General features: G+C 40.2%; 1 protein-coding gene across 2 annotated transcripts in view; it reads left to right on the top strand.

The window, feature by feature from the left end:
• Positions 1–17,571, top strand: part of LOC136421321 (protein O-mannosyl-transferase TMTC1-like) — a 139,155-nt gene that overhangs the window by 53,046 nt on the left and 68,538 nt on the right. For both annotated transcript variants that reach the window (XM_066408544.1, XM_066408543.1), the window contains exon 6: positions 13,285–13,388. In XM_066408544.1, coding sequence (XP_066264641.1) covers positions 13,285–13,388 — 104 coding nt within the window. The remainder of the gene's footprint in view (positions 1–13,284; positions 13,389–17,571) is intronic.

Below are 17,571 nucleotides of genomic sequence, written 5' to 3'. Positions count from 1 at the left end.
GATAAAAGGTTATTATCCGAGTCTATAATAACGTTCACAAAAATAACGCCTCTGTTGTAAAGAGCCGTTGAAAATAAAGGTTTTCCTGAAATACAAATTCCTGAATTTAGGCAGAGGAGCTGTTGTTTGACTTCAAGTGCACACTCTGGAGGACGTGGTTGGAACTTTAGCCAAGCTTGTACATGTAGGACTTGTCTAAAGAATTGACTGATTGAAGCCTTCTCTTTCATCAATATTTCTAAATCATTCAGTGTAAGTTGCGAAAAGGGGAATACATTGGTTGTAAACAAAGGACTGGAGCAAAGCAACAATTTGGAACAAAACCATTTTTCATTATGATATAGTTTGGGCACCCAAGAAGCCTTCATGGTAAGATCGGTGGCCCGCAAGTTCCTAAGTTTAAGACCACCGTGTTCGTATAGATTATATAATGTTTTTCTTTTTACACGTTCTGGCCCATCTCCCCAAAGAAACTTGAATACTTTTTTCTCATGCCTCTCGAAAAAAGGAGGGGACGGGGAAGGCAGGGATTGAAACAAATATATAAATTGTGGTACTATTAAAGAATTAATCAGGGTGACTTTACCTAGAAGAGAGAGTAGTTTCCCTTTCCAGGGATTTAAGAGCTTATCTGTCTTTGCTTCTTTTCTATCAAAATTTGCGGGGACAAGATCAGATGGATTGATGGGAATATGGATCCCTAAGATATCTACCGGACCGTCAGTCCATTGTATTGGTAGTGAGCAAGGTACAAAAAAGTTGGTGTCCCTTAACGAACCTATACGTAGTATTTTACACTTATCAAAGTTAGGCACTAAACCCGACACTAATGAGTGTTTAACAAGTGCATACAATGAGCCATGCTTCGGAACAAGGGGGAAGTTTGAGTCGTCTGCAAACTGTAGAAGCTTAGTTTCCAGACCATATGTTGTTAAACCCGTTATTTCCGTATGACTTCTTATTTTGATGGTTAGTATCTCTACTCCTAAAGCAAATAGATATGGCGAGATTGGACATCCTCGTCGGACTCCACGGTGCAGGGGGAATTCTTCAGAAACATAATTGATAATTTTACTACATATATCTTCATACAACACTTTTATCCAGGTAATAAATGACTCCCCAAAGCCGAAATAGCCCAATATCTTAAAAACAAAGTCTTGCATGATTTTATCGAATGCCTTTTCAAAATTCGCACATAATATCAATCCTGGCATTTCATTTCTGTCGTAGTATTCTATTATTTCTAAAAGTCTCCGTATAGTGTCGCTAATAGATCGATCTTTCATGAAACCTGTCTGATCGTAAGAAACCAGGTTTGAAATGACGCTCTTCATGCGAAGGGCCAAGCATTTAGATTAAGTATCTGGGTATCGCAATTTAATAGGGTCACAGGGCGCCAATTTTTTATGTAAGATGGGTCTTTGTCCTTTCCCGTGGGGTCCTGCTTAAGTAGTAAAGTGATAAGTCCCATTTTTTGTGTTTCAGAAAGGTACCCAACCTGGAAAGAATGATTAAAAGACGCCAACAGGGGTTGTTTCAGACAATGAAAGAAGAACTTATAAAATTCTATAGGAATGCCATCTAGACTGGGCGACTTCCCAGGAGAAAAGGACTCGATAGATCTTTTTAATTCCCTTTCTTTAAGTAACCCTTCACAACTATCTAACTGGTTTGGGGATAGGGATACCGGGGGTAGATCTGGAAAAAAGGATACGAAAGCATCACTGTCTAGAGACATAGGGGGATCTTTGAAGGTATACAGGTCGGCATAAAATTTCGTCTGATGTCCTATTACCTCCTCGGGGTCAAGAACCGAGGTACCATCTGGCTTTACAAATTTTGTCATGTTTTTTCTTGTACGTCCTCTGCCATTCAAATTCATTAAAAAATTCGCACATTTTCCCCCTTTTCCATCCACTTTGCTCTTTTGTTCATAATTAGATTATTTGCTTTTGTTTGGTAAAATATTTCCAATTCCTGTTTTTTACTCTGCAAGTTGTCAAAAATTTTGTTATCCGGAGATGTGTCTAGAGCTTCTTGCAGGTTGTTGATCTCACCAATGAGTGATCCTTCTGTTTTTCTATTTTGTTTCCTTTTCCAAGATGAAAACTTGATTATGTGACCGCGAACGGCACATTTGAAAGCTTCCCATACAATGTGTGGATTTGCCGATTCTTTATTGGATAGAAGAATTCCGTGATGAAAATTAATGTTTCTTTAACAAAAATGGAGTCATTTGATAAATCCTGGTTAAATTTCCAAAAGCCCGGCCCACGTGGCGTATCAGACAGAATTAAAGAAAGCCCAATTAAACAATGGTCTGATCTAAAACTATCCTCAATGGTAATTTTGTCTATGAAGGAAGTTAATGAAAACGATGTAAAAAAATAGTCAATGCGACTAGCTTGCAGTCGACGTCTCCAAGTGTAACGTATGGCTGTTGGGTGTTTGTATCTGTAAATGTCTATTAAATCTAGGTTGGTGCAGAGAGAGTTAATGGCTTGAAGGGCATTCGGATGATAATTGGATATACGGTGTCCAGCTCTGTCCATACTAGAATCTAATACTGTGTTAAAATCCCCCACTATAATTGTACATAAACCTGATGCTGTAAAACTTAGGTTGTAAATTGTTTTCGAGGTCGGCAAAGAAGGATGGATCATCAATATAAGGGGCATAAATATTTCCTAAACAAAAATGAAACAAATCTACAGTAATTTCCAATAACATCCATCGTCCTAAATTATCACTCATTGTTTGATGAACAGTAAAGGGAACATTTTCTTTGAATAAAATCATTAAGCCTCTGCTGCTACTTGAACCATGATTAAAGAAAACTTGGCCCCCCCCAATCTGATTTCCATCTCTCTTCATTTACCGGTGTGGAGTGCGTTTCCTGTAAGCAGTAAATATTATAGGGTTTGTCCTTTAACCATAAAAATAATTGATTGCGTTTTCTGTGGTCACCCAGTCCATTACAGTTGTAGCTGCATATGTTAAGTTTTGGCAACACCATGGGGTATATGGAGAATACGAAAAGTTGTGAAATGATCCAATAAGGAAGGATGTCCACAGAAAACCAAACATACACAAGGCAAATCAAATACACATTCGGTCTTAGTAGAGCATGTACTAGCTTTTTATACAGGCATTGTACCCCACGGGGTGCCCCGCGGGGCCCCGGTTTTTGCAGAAACCCCCCGAACACCAGCCAAACACTAGCCGACCGTGCCAAACACCAGCCGAAAACCAGCCAACCCATTCCAGAACCTCTGTCCAGAGCCGAATGTTTTCAAATATTTTAAACATTCGGCTGGCGCAGCCAAACACCAACCGACTCAGCCAAATACCAGCCAACTCAGCAGAAAGACAGCAGACCACAGCCGACCTAGCTCCCGAATCACTCCAACCATGGTCGGGGGAGAGTCGGGAGGCCATGTTCGGCTATGTGTAACCGGGGCTTAATTTAAAGGGAATCAGTGATTCGAGAACATGGGGTATAGTGTAAGCTATTCTGTTTTACTGATACATAGACAGCAATGAGACAATTTGAATTAAAAATGAGTTTCATGCCTTGCTTGAGGGTAAGTTTCAAACTTTACACTCTTTTTGGTTTATTGCGATACCCTTTAGTCGTATTATGACTATAGCCTTACAGGGTTCAACACTCATACATACAATTACAGACATATATACAAAGCAAGATTAAAAGGACATATATACATAATCATAACATATATACAGATTGCTAACTTAACTTACGAATAACTGGTGATTGACTGGTGGATGGCCTTTTTGAAGTTATATGGAGCTGTCAATGATCTGATGTTGGGTGGCAAGGTATTCCATAGATTGATGGCTCGGTAGAGAAAGGTTCGCTTTTGGCTGTTAGTTTTTGGTTTAGGTACCGCCACACAGTTGTGTTGTGTTGTGGTGACGTCACCGTTGTTGTAGTCACGTGGTTACTTTGCACACGTCACTCCTCACTCCTACCATCTGAGTCCTAGAGAGATGTGACCTCCATCTTGGTCTAATAAACATCTTTGTGAATCAAGCTGCATCTCCGCTCTCAGTCTTTCCAAATATTGGTCAACGGTTACTTGATGACGTACATGTAGTTTGAAACTGTAGGAGCTGGATAATCTGGTAAGAGTATGTGCGGGTAGAATGGACAGGAACAATGGAACTGTAAATGTTTTGGGGTTCATGGCTGACAAGTATTCTAAAAAAGTATTGATGGCGAACCTTTCTCTTACCGTGGGCCAACCTTGATCTGCATGCATTTGTATAACAGGTGTGTCCAGGGCACATTTCAACAAAATTCTACAGGCTCTATTTTGTACCACTTGCATGGAGCTTACGAGTGTTCAAACCCGACATGTTGGCAAGAACTGGTAGGCAGTACTGCGCCACAGATAGAACCAGTGCACTGATAACCACCTTAAGAACTTCATCGCCCATGCATGCCGTCTCAGAAGGGAAATGTTCCTGGATTGTTTAGCAACAATACGATTCACATGCGAATTCCTTGAAGTTCCATGTAAGTGATTGAGTGATGTGCAGCCCCAGCAACACCGCCTCCTTCACCTGTACAAAACCCTCTGTTTCAATTGCTAAGTCTAATGAGGCAGAAGGGCCAGTTTTTGTTGTGATCCGAAAAGCATGCACATGTTCTTCAAAACGTTCATGACAAGTTTGTTACTCTTTACCCAATTATAAAATCTTATTGAGGTCAGGCTGCAAAGCGGCCGCCATGCAGTTATCTCAGCTATAGACCTAGCAGCTTTATACATAGATGTGTCATCTGCGTACATTTCAGTTGTGCTGTTTGAGACTGACAAAGGTATCTTTTGAATCTTTTGTGGTGACTGCTCCCAGTAGGTACCAACAAGTAGTCCACTAGAAAGGCCGTCATTTGCTCCTGAGCAAATACAGCATATTTCACTCCCTCCCCATGCAATAATGGACAATTACTCTTCATACATGAATACGAGATAAGGAAGATATGGTACGTGGTTTGGGGCAACAATGTCTTTAATTTGCCCAGCTCTGTATTTAGGAGGCTTACAAGTATGTAAAGACATCGAACGGCCAAAGATGATGATGAAGACCAAGGTCTTGTCGTTTACAAAACATGTGCGAGAACCATGTTGAAAAGCTAGAGTTGCAAATTATTACAGTTTAAGCAATGTTGCAGAAGAAACGTAGATAAATGCTGCAAGGGTGGGATGATGGTAAGCGAAAAAGCGAGCCCAGCTGCCCGTGCGGAGGATGTCGCATGAATGGAGGTCAAGGGTCACTTCCTTCAGAGAAATTCTCTACAATTTATCCTATTGGTCAATCCTAACATAATTACTCTTCATACATGAATACGAGACAAGGAAGATACGGTACGTGGTTTGGGGCAACGATGTCTTTAATCCGCCCAGCTCTGTATTGTGGAGGTGTACAGTAGAGAAGGAGAAGGAATACTACTTCGGGATCAAGTGAGCACATACACACAAGATTTGCCAAGAGGAGTAGACTTTATTTCACGCTCACATCCTCTCCTCTCTATTCCTGCCGTCCAACTGTGCTGTCTTTCCCATTGTCTGCCCCCTTTTATTCGTCTGGGACTCCTTATCTAATCCAGGATCTTTACCAGATGTGTTTGACAGGTCAATTAATTATGTGTTGAAATACATGTACGCTATGTTACAGAGGCTGTGTAAAGACATTGAACGGCCAAAACAAGTGAAGTGAGAGGCCCCAAACCGCGTAACGGAAAAGTAGTTGTAGTTTTAGGGTAGTGAAGTGAATTAGTTAAATTATATTTGTATGTTGAAGTTCATAATAAAAAATAGTCCCATGCTGGTGAAGACACTCGCTGCAGCAGGAAAACTGCTTCGGGTTATGAAAAGTGTATAGAGACAGCCGGGATCAGTCGGGTGGAGCTCTAACTTAGAACTGTGAATCCAGGGGGTACTGGGAGTGTTGAGCACGCTGCTGGAACTGTTCTTGTACTATAAATCACTTTAATATAGCGGAAAATACAGCGGTTTGGGGAAAATGGAGTAGGTCACAGCACTTAATTTTAACGGTGGGAACTGTCTCAGGTATTAGTGATCATATATTAGCGATAATGAAAGTTTAGCTGTTGACTAGTGACAGTTTAATCAGCTAGAATTAAGTTACAGTTAACAAATCAAGAATTACTGTACAGTAAGTTGTAGCACAAACTCAGGGTCAGGCAGGAACGGGTGTGCAGTCCCAGGCTGGTGAAGAAACTCGCTGCAGGATGCCGCCAAGGGTTACGAACAGTGTAGAGACAGCCGGAATCAGTCGTCGGGTGGAGGTCTAGCTTAAAAAAACTGGGAATCCAGGGGGTACTGGGAGTCCTTTGCATGCTACTGTAGTTGCACACCGAGCCCCTAATGTCTGAGTCCGCGTCGGAATAAGCAGGAAAAAGACACAATTCTAATCTACTCAACTCTAATCTACTTAACTCTACTCTGTAATTTCAAATTTCATGAAGGAAAGTGCCACTCGTGGACTGTTGTCTACCGAAAACTCGCGGGAACAGCGATGGCGGGGTGCTGGTAGAGTGGGGAGGGGGGGGGGCTCTTGTCCCGCTGACTGGAGGCTCTCTGGGTGGCCTTTACGGCGCGAGAAGGGCAAGCACGTCCCCCGTTGAAGCTGCAGGATCTTCTAGATAATGTAGACCTGACACTCCTGCGTAATGCACCGTTTCTAAATGGCCGAGGTAGCAAGTTTCTAGGTGCAAGTTCGTACATGCCCATCGGCATGAGTGGGGAGGTGCTCGATCAATATTGGGGCCTTATCATGATGATGATCTTGTGCAGTCCGGCAGTCCCACAAGTTAGCATTCAAGTTCACACGCATTGGTAGTCTTAGAAGGCCGCCAGCTTGGTTGAAATACTTGATGGTAGCGCAAAAGATGAAAATTGACGGCGAAATCGTAAGCGAAAAAGCGAGCCCAGCGGCCCGGGCAGTAGATGTCGCAGGAATGGAGGTCAAGGGTCAATTCCTTCAGAGAAATTTTCTACGATTGATCCTTTTGGTCAACCCTAACATGTTTTGTAATAATCTAAGCTACATTTATTGAATGTGTCGTTCATTGCGCACATCTTCCTGCATGACCTCAGGTAACCCGAAAGGAACATGTGTTCCTTGGCCAACGGCAAATGGAACACGCCAAAATTTAGATAGTGAAGTGAACTTTATTGCTCAACAATCGTACATGGTACAATGTATGGCATGAAATCAACAATCTGTTCTACAAGGCTAATCTATCATACAATTCTAAGTACAAAATATTTTCGAAACCAGTGTATTTGTTACAATATATAGTCATGTATGGGTAATTCTGTCTTTCTTTTCGAATGATTTATGGAGAAATTGACCTATGTACATGGATATAGGAGTCGGACATGACAACAGTACATAGAAAATATCGCTCTGTGTACCAGATAGGGTAAAGTTTGTCTTAGTAGTTATAGTCTGTAAAGGCATATCTCTCTCTTTGCTATAAGTTGGACAATTCATCACAAAGTGGAATTCATCTTCAACACTTCCATTACATGTGGGACACAATCTCTGAGTGGCTGGTGTGTTGTGGTGTCGACCCTTTTCAACTTCTAAGCAATGTGCACTGATTCTCAGCTTTGTTATGCTATTTGCAAACAGTTTATTATGAATTGATGTCAGATATGTTTCCATGCCAAAGTGCTTTTTGATTTTAGAATATGCATGTAGTTTACTGGAATGTCTAAGTTGTTCCCTCCAGCCAGAGAGAAATGAGTCTTTCAGACGTTCTCTAAAGAACATGGAACAGTCCGTTTTTGGTCTGAAAATAGGCCCCAAAGTCCCCAAAACGAGGCATTTTGAAGACAGTGATGTACACCAAAAATGTGATTGAAGTCCTGTACGGGCATGTTCAAGGCACCCTTGTACCGAATTTCAGGTCATTTACTCGTAATATCAGGGCACAGGAGCCAAAAATATAATTTTTCCCTAAAAATGCCCCCAAAAACCTCCATAAAAATGTCTTTAAAGGGACGTATTGTAACATAAACATTAAACAAAATTCACTGTTTTTGGTTATCTTTCTACATCATTAATAGAATATACCTTTAGTTATCACACTGCACAGCAATATTCATCACGTATGGATGCAACTTTGTAGTATCGTGCGAACGTCTTGAAAAAATTATATAACGTTACGCAATCCCCAACGGGGTCCGCTACATTATATGCAAATAAGCCAGATTTTGCGCGTTTTGCGTTTTTAGTCCTTTATCAATGATGGAAATGTGACAAAGTGACGGGAATATGTTGGAAATAAGTAACAAATAAGTTACAAATGTGAATCTGAATGTAGATTCTGAATGTGAATGTAGAATTCTGAATATTTTTACTTTTGCCCACCAGATTCTACAATACATCCCTTTAAGGTCTGTTTCAAAACAAAAAAGCTTTGATTTTAAAAAAGCTGTCCGGGGCGCATTTGGAAGAAAAGGATTTAGTAGAAGAAAAAAGGAAAGAAGAAGAACATGCTTGCAAAAACAAAATATTTCCTCCTTATCTACATGTAAGGCCACAACAATTTAATTTGTTGCTTCTCAGATTTTTTTAGAAAGAAATTGGAGCGACGGCGAAAAAAAAAAATACAATTTTTTGCAAATAGTCTGGGGTGAAGATATGGGTTTATACAGTATAACATAAAGAATAAGGGGATTATGCAATGCACCCCTTTCTTTGATCTAGTACAATTTATTTTAGTAACAAAATTACCATTTGCCATGTAATAAATTGATTGATATTGAGAAATAGTTTTAAGAAAAGAAAAGTTATAACTTATAATATGATCAATGTGACCACACTTTTTAGGTATGTGGGGGCCTTTATAATATATTTTGGTGACTATTGAGTCTTACAACTGAACAAATAGTAAAATAGTTAACAACTAGAAAGGCAACATTAGCGAGCAAATACAGCATGTTTAGCCATACTCCTCGCCATGCATAAAATGGACTGTCCCAAAATAACAATGGACCATTCTAAAATACTTCCACTAAAAAAATGGATCACCCCAGTCCAAAATTGAGTTTAAAAAGATTAACCCCAGGGAAGAATGAATAATGATATATATGAAGATTTGACAGGAGAAGAAGGAAATTACCAAAAACAACTTATTTCAGCAATAGTATGGGTGAAATATAAAAATGTGACACCCCTGTGTCTGAATGCATGATTAAATAGTATACATTTTGGGTTGAAAATAACGAAACGGAAAACAATTTTTTTTTCAAAAATCGTTTTGAAAGGCGGTATGCCAAACATTTGAAAGAGGGCCTGTGTACATGACCAAGGCAGACACATGCCAAATTTTGCATCATTTGGGTTTAATACATAGGAACTGGAGATGTGTATCTTTGTTCAAAAGAGAGTGAACAAAGCCATGTAAGCACATATCCTACGCATTCCCATACCACATTTGGTATGAATACTAGCACACCTGCGCCAGAAATGCAAGATAGATAGATTAACTCAGTTTGCCAATCAGGTGGTTGCAAGGCTCACAGGCAGGCCAGGTGCACTTGGGGTCACTGACCTTTAGGTCATATGAGGAATGGTTGCAAGGCTCACAGGCAGGCCAGGTACACTTGGGGTCACTGACCTTTAGGTCATGTGAGGAAAATACCCAATGTTCTCCCCCCAAAAAACCTGCAAAATCGTATTTTGAAGTGATCCATGCCAAAAGTGGAACCTTAGATAGAACGTGAATTCTTTGGCCAACAGCAAATGGAATGCGTGGAACCTTAGATAGAACGTGGAACGGAGATAGCACTTTGGGCTCGTTTTTGGTCTAAAAATAGGCCCAAAAGTCCCCAAAATGAAGCATTTTGAAGTGATGTACAACAGAAATGTGATTGAAGTCCTGTACGGACATGTTCAAGGGACCCTTGCACCGATTGTCAGGTCATTTGCTTGTAATACCATGGCACAGGAGCCAAAAATGTAATTTTTGTCTAATAATGCCCAAAAAAACCTCCATAAAAATGGTTTGGCATTTAATGGAATTTCATTGACAAAAAACTGGGTCAATGCAATTCCAGATGTGTGAGCTGGATGAACACCCATTGGTGATGGGATGGGGGTGGGTCGGGGTTGGGTCGGGGTTGGGGTGAAGCTGGAAGCAATTCCACCTGGACTGGAAAAAAATTTCCAAGTAACGTTACATGTATACAAAAATATTAAATAAAATTGAAGTGGAAGGTAATACAAGGAAACAAAGAAACTGGTAGGATGAGCCAGACAACAATAGGACCTTTGTTTGTCACAGCAAGGAAGTTATAGATATAACCTCCTTGGTCACAACAGCTAAATTCACAACAGATGCCTGACACTCCTGGGGGTTACTGTAGTTGATACTGACCAAATAACAAAGGCTGGTAAAATAAGTTTCCATATATCCAAGCAGATGTATGATGCTGGCTTGTTTAGTTTTATGAGGTTTTCTTTTTTCAATCTTTAGCAGCTGCTGTTCTGGCAAACAAAAGTCCTATCATTACCTGGCCCATCCTATCAGTTTTCTTTGTTGATCCTGTACCCTATTACACCCCTTCTATCTAGTTTAACAATCCTGGTACATTTTATTGTGTACTTTTTAATAAATGCTTGTTAATGAATAATAGATTTTCTTCCAGTGTTGGTGGAGTTGCTCGTAGCTGCCCGTTTCCCCCAACAGCACAATTAGCTTTTTGTTGTCTTCTATTCAGCCCACCCACAGCTGAGATTGCCATTGACCCAGTTTACCTCAAGAAAATTCGATCAGATGCAAAACCCCCATGCATGCCCTTGGAGCCCAAAAAGGGTAGACAGCTAGGGCAGGTAGACAGGGCCAGGTTTTCCGCAAACCCAAAGAAAAGTCAAAGAGAGATACTGTGTTTGCAAATGATAAACATGGAAGAGGTTGAAAGCAGTTGTTGACTAATATGCAATGTACAATGTACGCCATGGCATTCAGAGTATCTGAAATTGGTTGTACTGGTAAACAACATTCTGGCTTCTTAACAAAGCATTGTAGATGTTGTTGAGAACAGTTTGTGAGGACCATGTTTCTTCCGGCACTTTTTTTCAAAATCAAATTTGAAATTTAAAATTCCAGCCATCTGATTAAAAAGACGATGTTGAAACAGTAGCTAAGAACCACATGGTGTCTGGCAGGTTGTATCAGAAGAGGAACATGGGGCCGGTACCTGGCCAGAGCACACAGGCAGCGTGGGAAGGAAGTTTTTTATCTCCATGAAAAAAGGCTTTTTCATGGAGATACTGTTTTGCTTGCGTTTGGTGTTTGTGTGTATGTATGTGTCACCGGACGCTTAAAGTGACCATAACTGTAGAACCTGTACATGGATTGTAATGATTTTTGGTATGTGGGTGGGTGTTAGGAGGAGGAAGGTCAAGGTCGATTTTGGGCCCCCTGGCATGTGTGACTGGAACTGCAATGGCGTATTTGTTAAAATCTTCAATGTAGAAGAACTGAAGAGTGGATCGACAGATCGTCATGTTCTTTGGTACACAGGTAGGTTAGACCAAGTTGCACACACTTAAGTGCAAACTATGCAAATGAGACCGAATTTGCATAAGTAAGGAGGTAAATCGTTTGCATGGGTGTCGTTGGATGCCTAAAGTCAGCATAACTGTAGAACGTGTAAATGGATTGTAATGATATTTGGTATGTGGGTATGCGCTGGGAGGAGAATGGTCAAGGTCCATTTTGGGCCCCCTGGTTTGTGTCCCTGGAACTGCAATGGCCTATTTGTAAAAATGTTCTAAAGGGGTATAACTGAAGAGAGGAACAACAGATTTTCATGTTATTTGGTACGCAGGTAGGTTGGACAGAGATGTGCACACTGAAGTGCAAATCATGCGAAGTTAGTGTGTTTGCGTGTGTGTGCGCGTGTATGTATGTTTGTGTCACTTTGTGTGTATGTATGTGTCACCGGACGCTTAAAATCAGCATAACTGAAGAACGTGTGGATGGATTGAAATGATATTTGGTATGTGGGTAGGTGCTGGGAGGAGAAAGGTCAAGGTCGATTTTGGGCCCCCTGGTATGTGTCACTGGAACTGCAATGGCGTGTTTGTAAATATTTTCCAAGGAGAATAACTGAAGAAAGGAGCGACAGATTTTCATGTTATTTGATATGCAGGTAGGTTGGACAGAGATGTACAAACTGAAGTGCTAATTATACAAATTCATACTGAATTTGCATAAGTAATGAGGATTATCTACTCTATTGTGGGCTTTGAGGTCGCACCATCTGTTGGTGTCTTATCTAGGTCAGTAGCTATTTATAGCCACTTCTCCCCTTGCCCGGCCAGTGTGGGTCATACCATTGAGCGATATAGAATGGGGGGAACTGGTTTAATAAAAAAACAAAGTTTCATGGAGATTTTGGGTCCTAAGACTCTTGTTTTTTCTGTCATTACCGCTGTGAAGGAGGTTCACCTCCTTCGGGGGTATTGGGGTTGGTTGTCTTTGTGTGTTCGCAGCTATAAATCAAGATCCCTTTCCTGCATTTGTATCACTGTACTTATTAGCATTGTCTGCTAGATGATGCACATTGATTTTTGGCACCTTAGCAGTATTTCTAGGTTATTTATGATATTACAGAACAACACCCTTATCTTAAAGGTGTGGTATGCCAGCAGGACCACAGCTGTTGCTAGCAAGCTTATATGCTGTTAGCCCGGCAAGCGATCTTCAAGCAGAGGACAGGTTGTTTTACAAGTCCCTCTAGGCGCAGATGGCACCTGTGATTCTAGCTAGGGCAATTGTCTGCTCTCCAATTCCCCCAAGCAGAGCTAAGGGTCCATCTCGATACACTATCTTGATTACTGCCTAGTGTTGTAATAAACAATTACTTGGACAGAAAAACCTGGATACCATCTTCGGGAAGAAAGGCACCCTCACTCACTCAGGCCTATAGAATCCCGGTCTTCGCTCTAGTAATTGTCAGTGGTAAATTAACTAAATTCAATTGATTAATCAATTGATTAAATCAATGGTAATAAATGGAAACAGGTTTTAAGGAAATTTTCATTACCTTTGCCAAGAAGGCTTGTAATTTGTAGTTTGAAAGAAATCTGCAATTGATAGCTAAAACGTACTGAGAGCTGAAGCCGTGAACCTGGACCTGATTGCTGTCTAACAAATGAACAACACCTGGTCCCCACATTTCTTACAGGCATGTTCTCTGACTTGTTCTTCAGTTGCTGTGTTTGCTGTGTTTCCGGGTGTGGATGCTGAATGGGACACTACCCCAGTTCTCTGACCAGGACAACCCTGCATCCTTCTCACCATACCTGGCTACCAGGTAAGTCAACATTGCCTCACTGTCTGGGAGGGCAAACAGACCATGGTGCAACAGTTACGACTTCACGTACTAATAGGAGCCTTGCTTGGTTCCTCTGTTGTATTGTATTGTATGCTTATCTAAATAGTCCAGACAAGAATTTATTTCTATTTGTTGATGATTAATAACTTGTATTCAGTAACTTCTGTTAAATTTGATATACCATTTGATTGCATTATTTCATAGCTGCCTGTGTGTAAAGGCGCAATACCGCCAATATGTTCAAAATTGTTTTGAAGAACAAAAGAAGGCGGTCTCCATTGACAATTACGTTCATAGCAATTGTATGGGAGGTCCTGGGCGGATCACGGGGCATGTCGGCACCATAAAGAGACGCACACCTTACGCTGTCAAATTGGCAGACAACTTGCTGTACTCAACAAAAATTGGTCTCTATCTGTCCACTGTCTCATTACTGTAAAGGCATTTAACTTCGCGAGAATTTGATGTCGCGGTAAGGATTAGATGGAGTGTTGTTGGTGGTTTTAAGTTTGCGGCAGGGCTCATTTACATGATTTATGGCTAATAATGTCCATGTGTACTTAACTTCCAAATGTCACAAGAATGAAATCCCCGTCATTTACCACTATGGAATTATAGTATTTTGTCATTAATCATGCAATTTAGGTCTTCAATTGCATAATTGATATCTATCAATATTCCTCTCTTTCTCAGTTACATATCTCATGTGTTTGAAAGTCCTATAAGTATGGAAAGCAGCGGGTTTATGAACTTTCCTCATTAATCATGCAAATCAGATCCTGATAATCAAGGCATAATTAGTATACAATTATGTAAATCGTCACTCAAGATATTATATACATACCAAAAGTAATGATGATCCTTCAACACTCTTTCAAAGTTTGAAACAAAACCGGCTCCTGCAGTTCCAAAAAAGCCGCTAGGGGGTCCAAACTCTCCCTCCCTCCCTCCCAAGAGCTATCTACCACTTAAGAATCATGACCATGCATGTCCAGAACACGAGATATCAAATCTAGAAGTTCCATATAATACCCACATACCGAATATCATGACAATCCATACCTGTCAGGTATTCTTGAGTTTTCGTGAGACAGACAGACAGACAGACACACACACAGATGAATGCTGACGAGAACATAACCTTCTCGACGAAGGTTACAAACAAAAAACATGACATGTGCTTTTCTTCAAATAAAGGCCTTCATCTTGACACCTTTAACACTGTCTAAAGAAACAGCTAAGTTTTACAGATATGTACAAAATTAATGTGCATAGTTATCATCAGACTGGACAATAGAACAGCAGCAGCATTCAACGACCCACTGAGTCCACATGACTGTGCCTGTCTGTCCGTCATGTCTGCGCCCAGCTACCCTGTATCCATCCATGTATGTCTATAGATGACTCAGGGTTATGTCAGGTTTCTTGAATACATGTTTCGCTGGATGGTCTCCACAGAAGGAGTGATGACATTATTTCTACTTTTGCTTTGTGGCAGTCATAATTAGCTAACTGTACATTTCTGAATGAGCTGAAGTAATAGTAGGGGGAGACTACATGTTATCTATTACAGAACTAGAGTTCCACGACCTCATACCTTCGCCAAATGATTTTAACCTTTATGACTGACGTATTAGGAGTGTTTCTCATCAATTATTAATCATACCAGTTGATTGTCTTAAAATATAACATGTCCAAAGTATGAGCTTAAGAAATTATGAGCTTAACAAAGAAGTTTATGCTAATACTTATCATCAATTATGCAAATGAGGCCCTTATTAGGATAATTTGATTCAACGATGTTCACATTTACATAACTTCCCGATGCCACAAAAGAAGTACTAAATGTATGAAATTGCCGTCATTTGCCAGTGTGGAATAATATAAGTTACTCATTAAGTATGCAAATTAGGCCCACATTTGCATATTTTTTAATCTATTAACAGTCCTCCATTCGTCAGTTACAATTTGAATGGTCATATCATGGAATAAAGCAGATTTTTTAGGTTGTCTCATTAATTATGCAAATTAGAATCTGATTTGCATAATTATCGTCCAATCATACTAAGCATCACACAAGCTATCCACATACCAAAAATCATGACCATCCATCAAGGCCATCTTCTTATGGTATTTCCTCATTAATTATGCAAATGAGGTCTTCATTTGCATAGTTCATATCAATTGATATTTCTCTCTTCCTCAGTTACATATATCACAGGTTTCAGAATCCTATCATGACCATCCATCAAGGCCATCTTGTTATAGTATTTCCTCATTAATTATGCAAATGAGGTCTTCATTTGCACAGTTCATATCAATTGATATTTCTCTCTTCCTCAGTTATATATATCACATGTTTCAGAATCCTATCATGGAATTTGGCGGATGTATAAACTTTCCTCATTAATTATGCAAATTAGATACTGATTTACATACGAAGTATCTAATCATGTACATCATCACTCAAGCTATCTACTTACCAAAAATCGTTACCATCCATCAAGTCCTTCTTGAGTTATTCCCTTTCAAAGTCAGACGCAAAACCTGCTCCTGCAGTTCCAAAAAAGCCGCTAGGGGGCCCAAACCCGTACCACTTACTCTCTGTCCAAAGATCTATGTACCAGTCAAAAATCAGTTCCATAGCATGTCCAGAACAGGAGATATCAAAACAGGAAGTTCCGCTGCAGTACCGTAAGAAGCCGCTAGGGGGCCCAAAATCTAATAGTTTTTCATCTCAGATCTCATCAATACCTACCAACATACCAAATATCAAAACAATCCATCAAGGCATTCTTGAGTTATCCTGGTCCACTACAGACACACACACACACCCACAAACGCTACCCTCTGCATAACCTTCTCGGGGAAGGTAATGACTTTGTGCAACCCCCTGTACAGACCATGACTTCCCTTTCTAGTCACAAATTTAACACTACACTGTACATGTGTCTAATCTATGAGCTGTTTTCACAAGTTTTAGGAACAAAATGTGCTGTGTTTTATTTGTTTCAATTTTGATAATCAAACCCCTTTTTTAAAACCCACTTAGGCCACACCAATTTAATTTGTTGGTTCTCGGATTTTTTCAGGAAAAATATGAAGCGACAGGGCGAAAAAAAAAAAATTTGCTTTACTGAATCAAGCCTGAGGAACCGGGGACTTGTGTAAAAGAAAGACACGAAATGAATACACACGTCTAGTGTAGGGGTGGATACCGGTTCACTCGATCTCATTCGGACCTGTACAACATCCAAGAACCACTTCCAAAATACCTGAAATTCCAAAACCGAGTCCAAAAAACCTGAACGAAGTACAAACATATAACGTTAGAACATTCTGTATAGACATCGTATTAGTAGAACGTCATCTGCCAAAAAAGGTTATAAAAGCAACCCTAAGTCAAGCTAGATTAGCCTTAATTCACATTTGTCTCTTTCTGCAACTGTTGGTTCAGTTTTTTGGAGATGAAGTTGAACATGAGGACCTGAATAGAACCGGAATTGGACCTGATTTACTGTATAATAAGCCAAACCGGCATTTACCCCTAGTCATTACAAGATTTCAGGCACATAACGTTATACAAATATTTTTCACTTAGGCCTTCACAATAATTTTAACATTTTTTGAACAGGAAGAAATTGTTTAAAGCTAAACATATTATAATCAAGGATTTAACCTCCTTGATATAACACTAGTAGAGCGATAAGTCTCTTTGAAGTCTCGACCGGCAAAGAGAGTACTCTGAATTGAGTGAGCATTGTTCTCCGAAGTTCTATCTCAGTTCTCTCATAAGTCTCTTTTTGGGGGGATTTTTCTCCCATGGTTTTCTATTGTTCGAAAGTTCTCTTTCCAAATCATCTGTGAAAACTCGCGCCGTTACGAGAAACACGCCCACTCATTAGCCCTGAGCCAGCGCGCGTCTGAGATGGCCCACTCATTTTCGCCATGCTGTCAAAGATCCGCCGGCAACATTTGCATCAACTGTAAGGACGCGCTAGTTGTAGCCTTCGGGCAGGAATTTGCAATAAACTTATTATTATTAGTGTAGTTGTATGCTGTAGGTCATGTGCATGTTCGATTTTTGACCAAGGGTGATTATAAATGATCCGATCGTCAGCATGTTTAGACCATTGTACATATATTTTAATCGTGGTTACTA

The sequence above is a fragment of the Branchiostoma lanceolatum genome, chromosome 16, assembly GCF_035083965.1.
Source record: "Branchiostoma lanceolatum isolate klBraLanc5 chromosome 16, klBraLanc5.hap2, whole genome shotgun sequence".
Taxonomy (NCBI): Eukaryota; Metazoa; Chordata; class Leptocardii; order Amphioxiformes; family Branchiostomatidae; genus Branchiostoma; species Branchiostoma lanceolatum.
The sequence above is the reverse complement of the archived record's forward strand: the minus strand, read 5'-3'. Positions and strand labels throughout refer to the sequence as shown.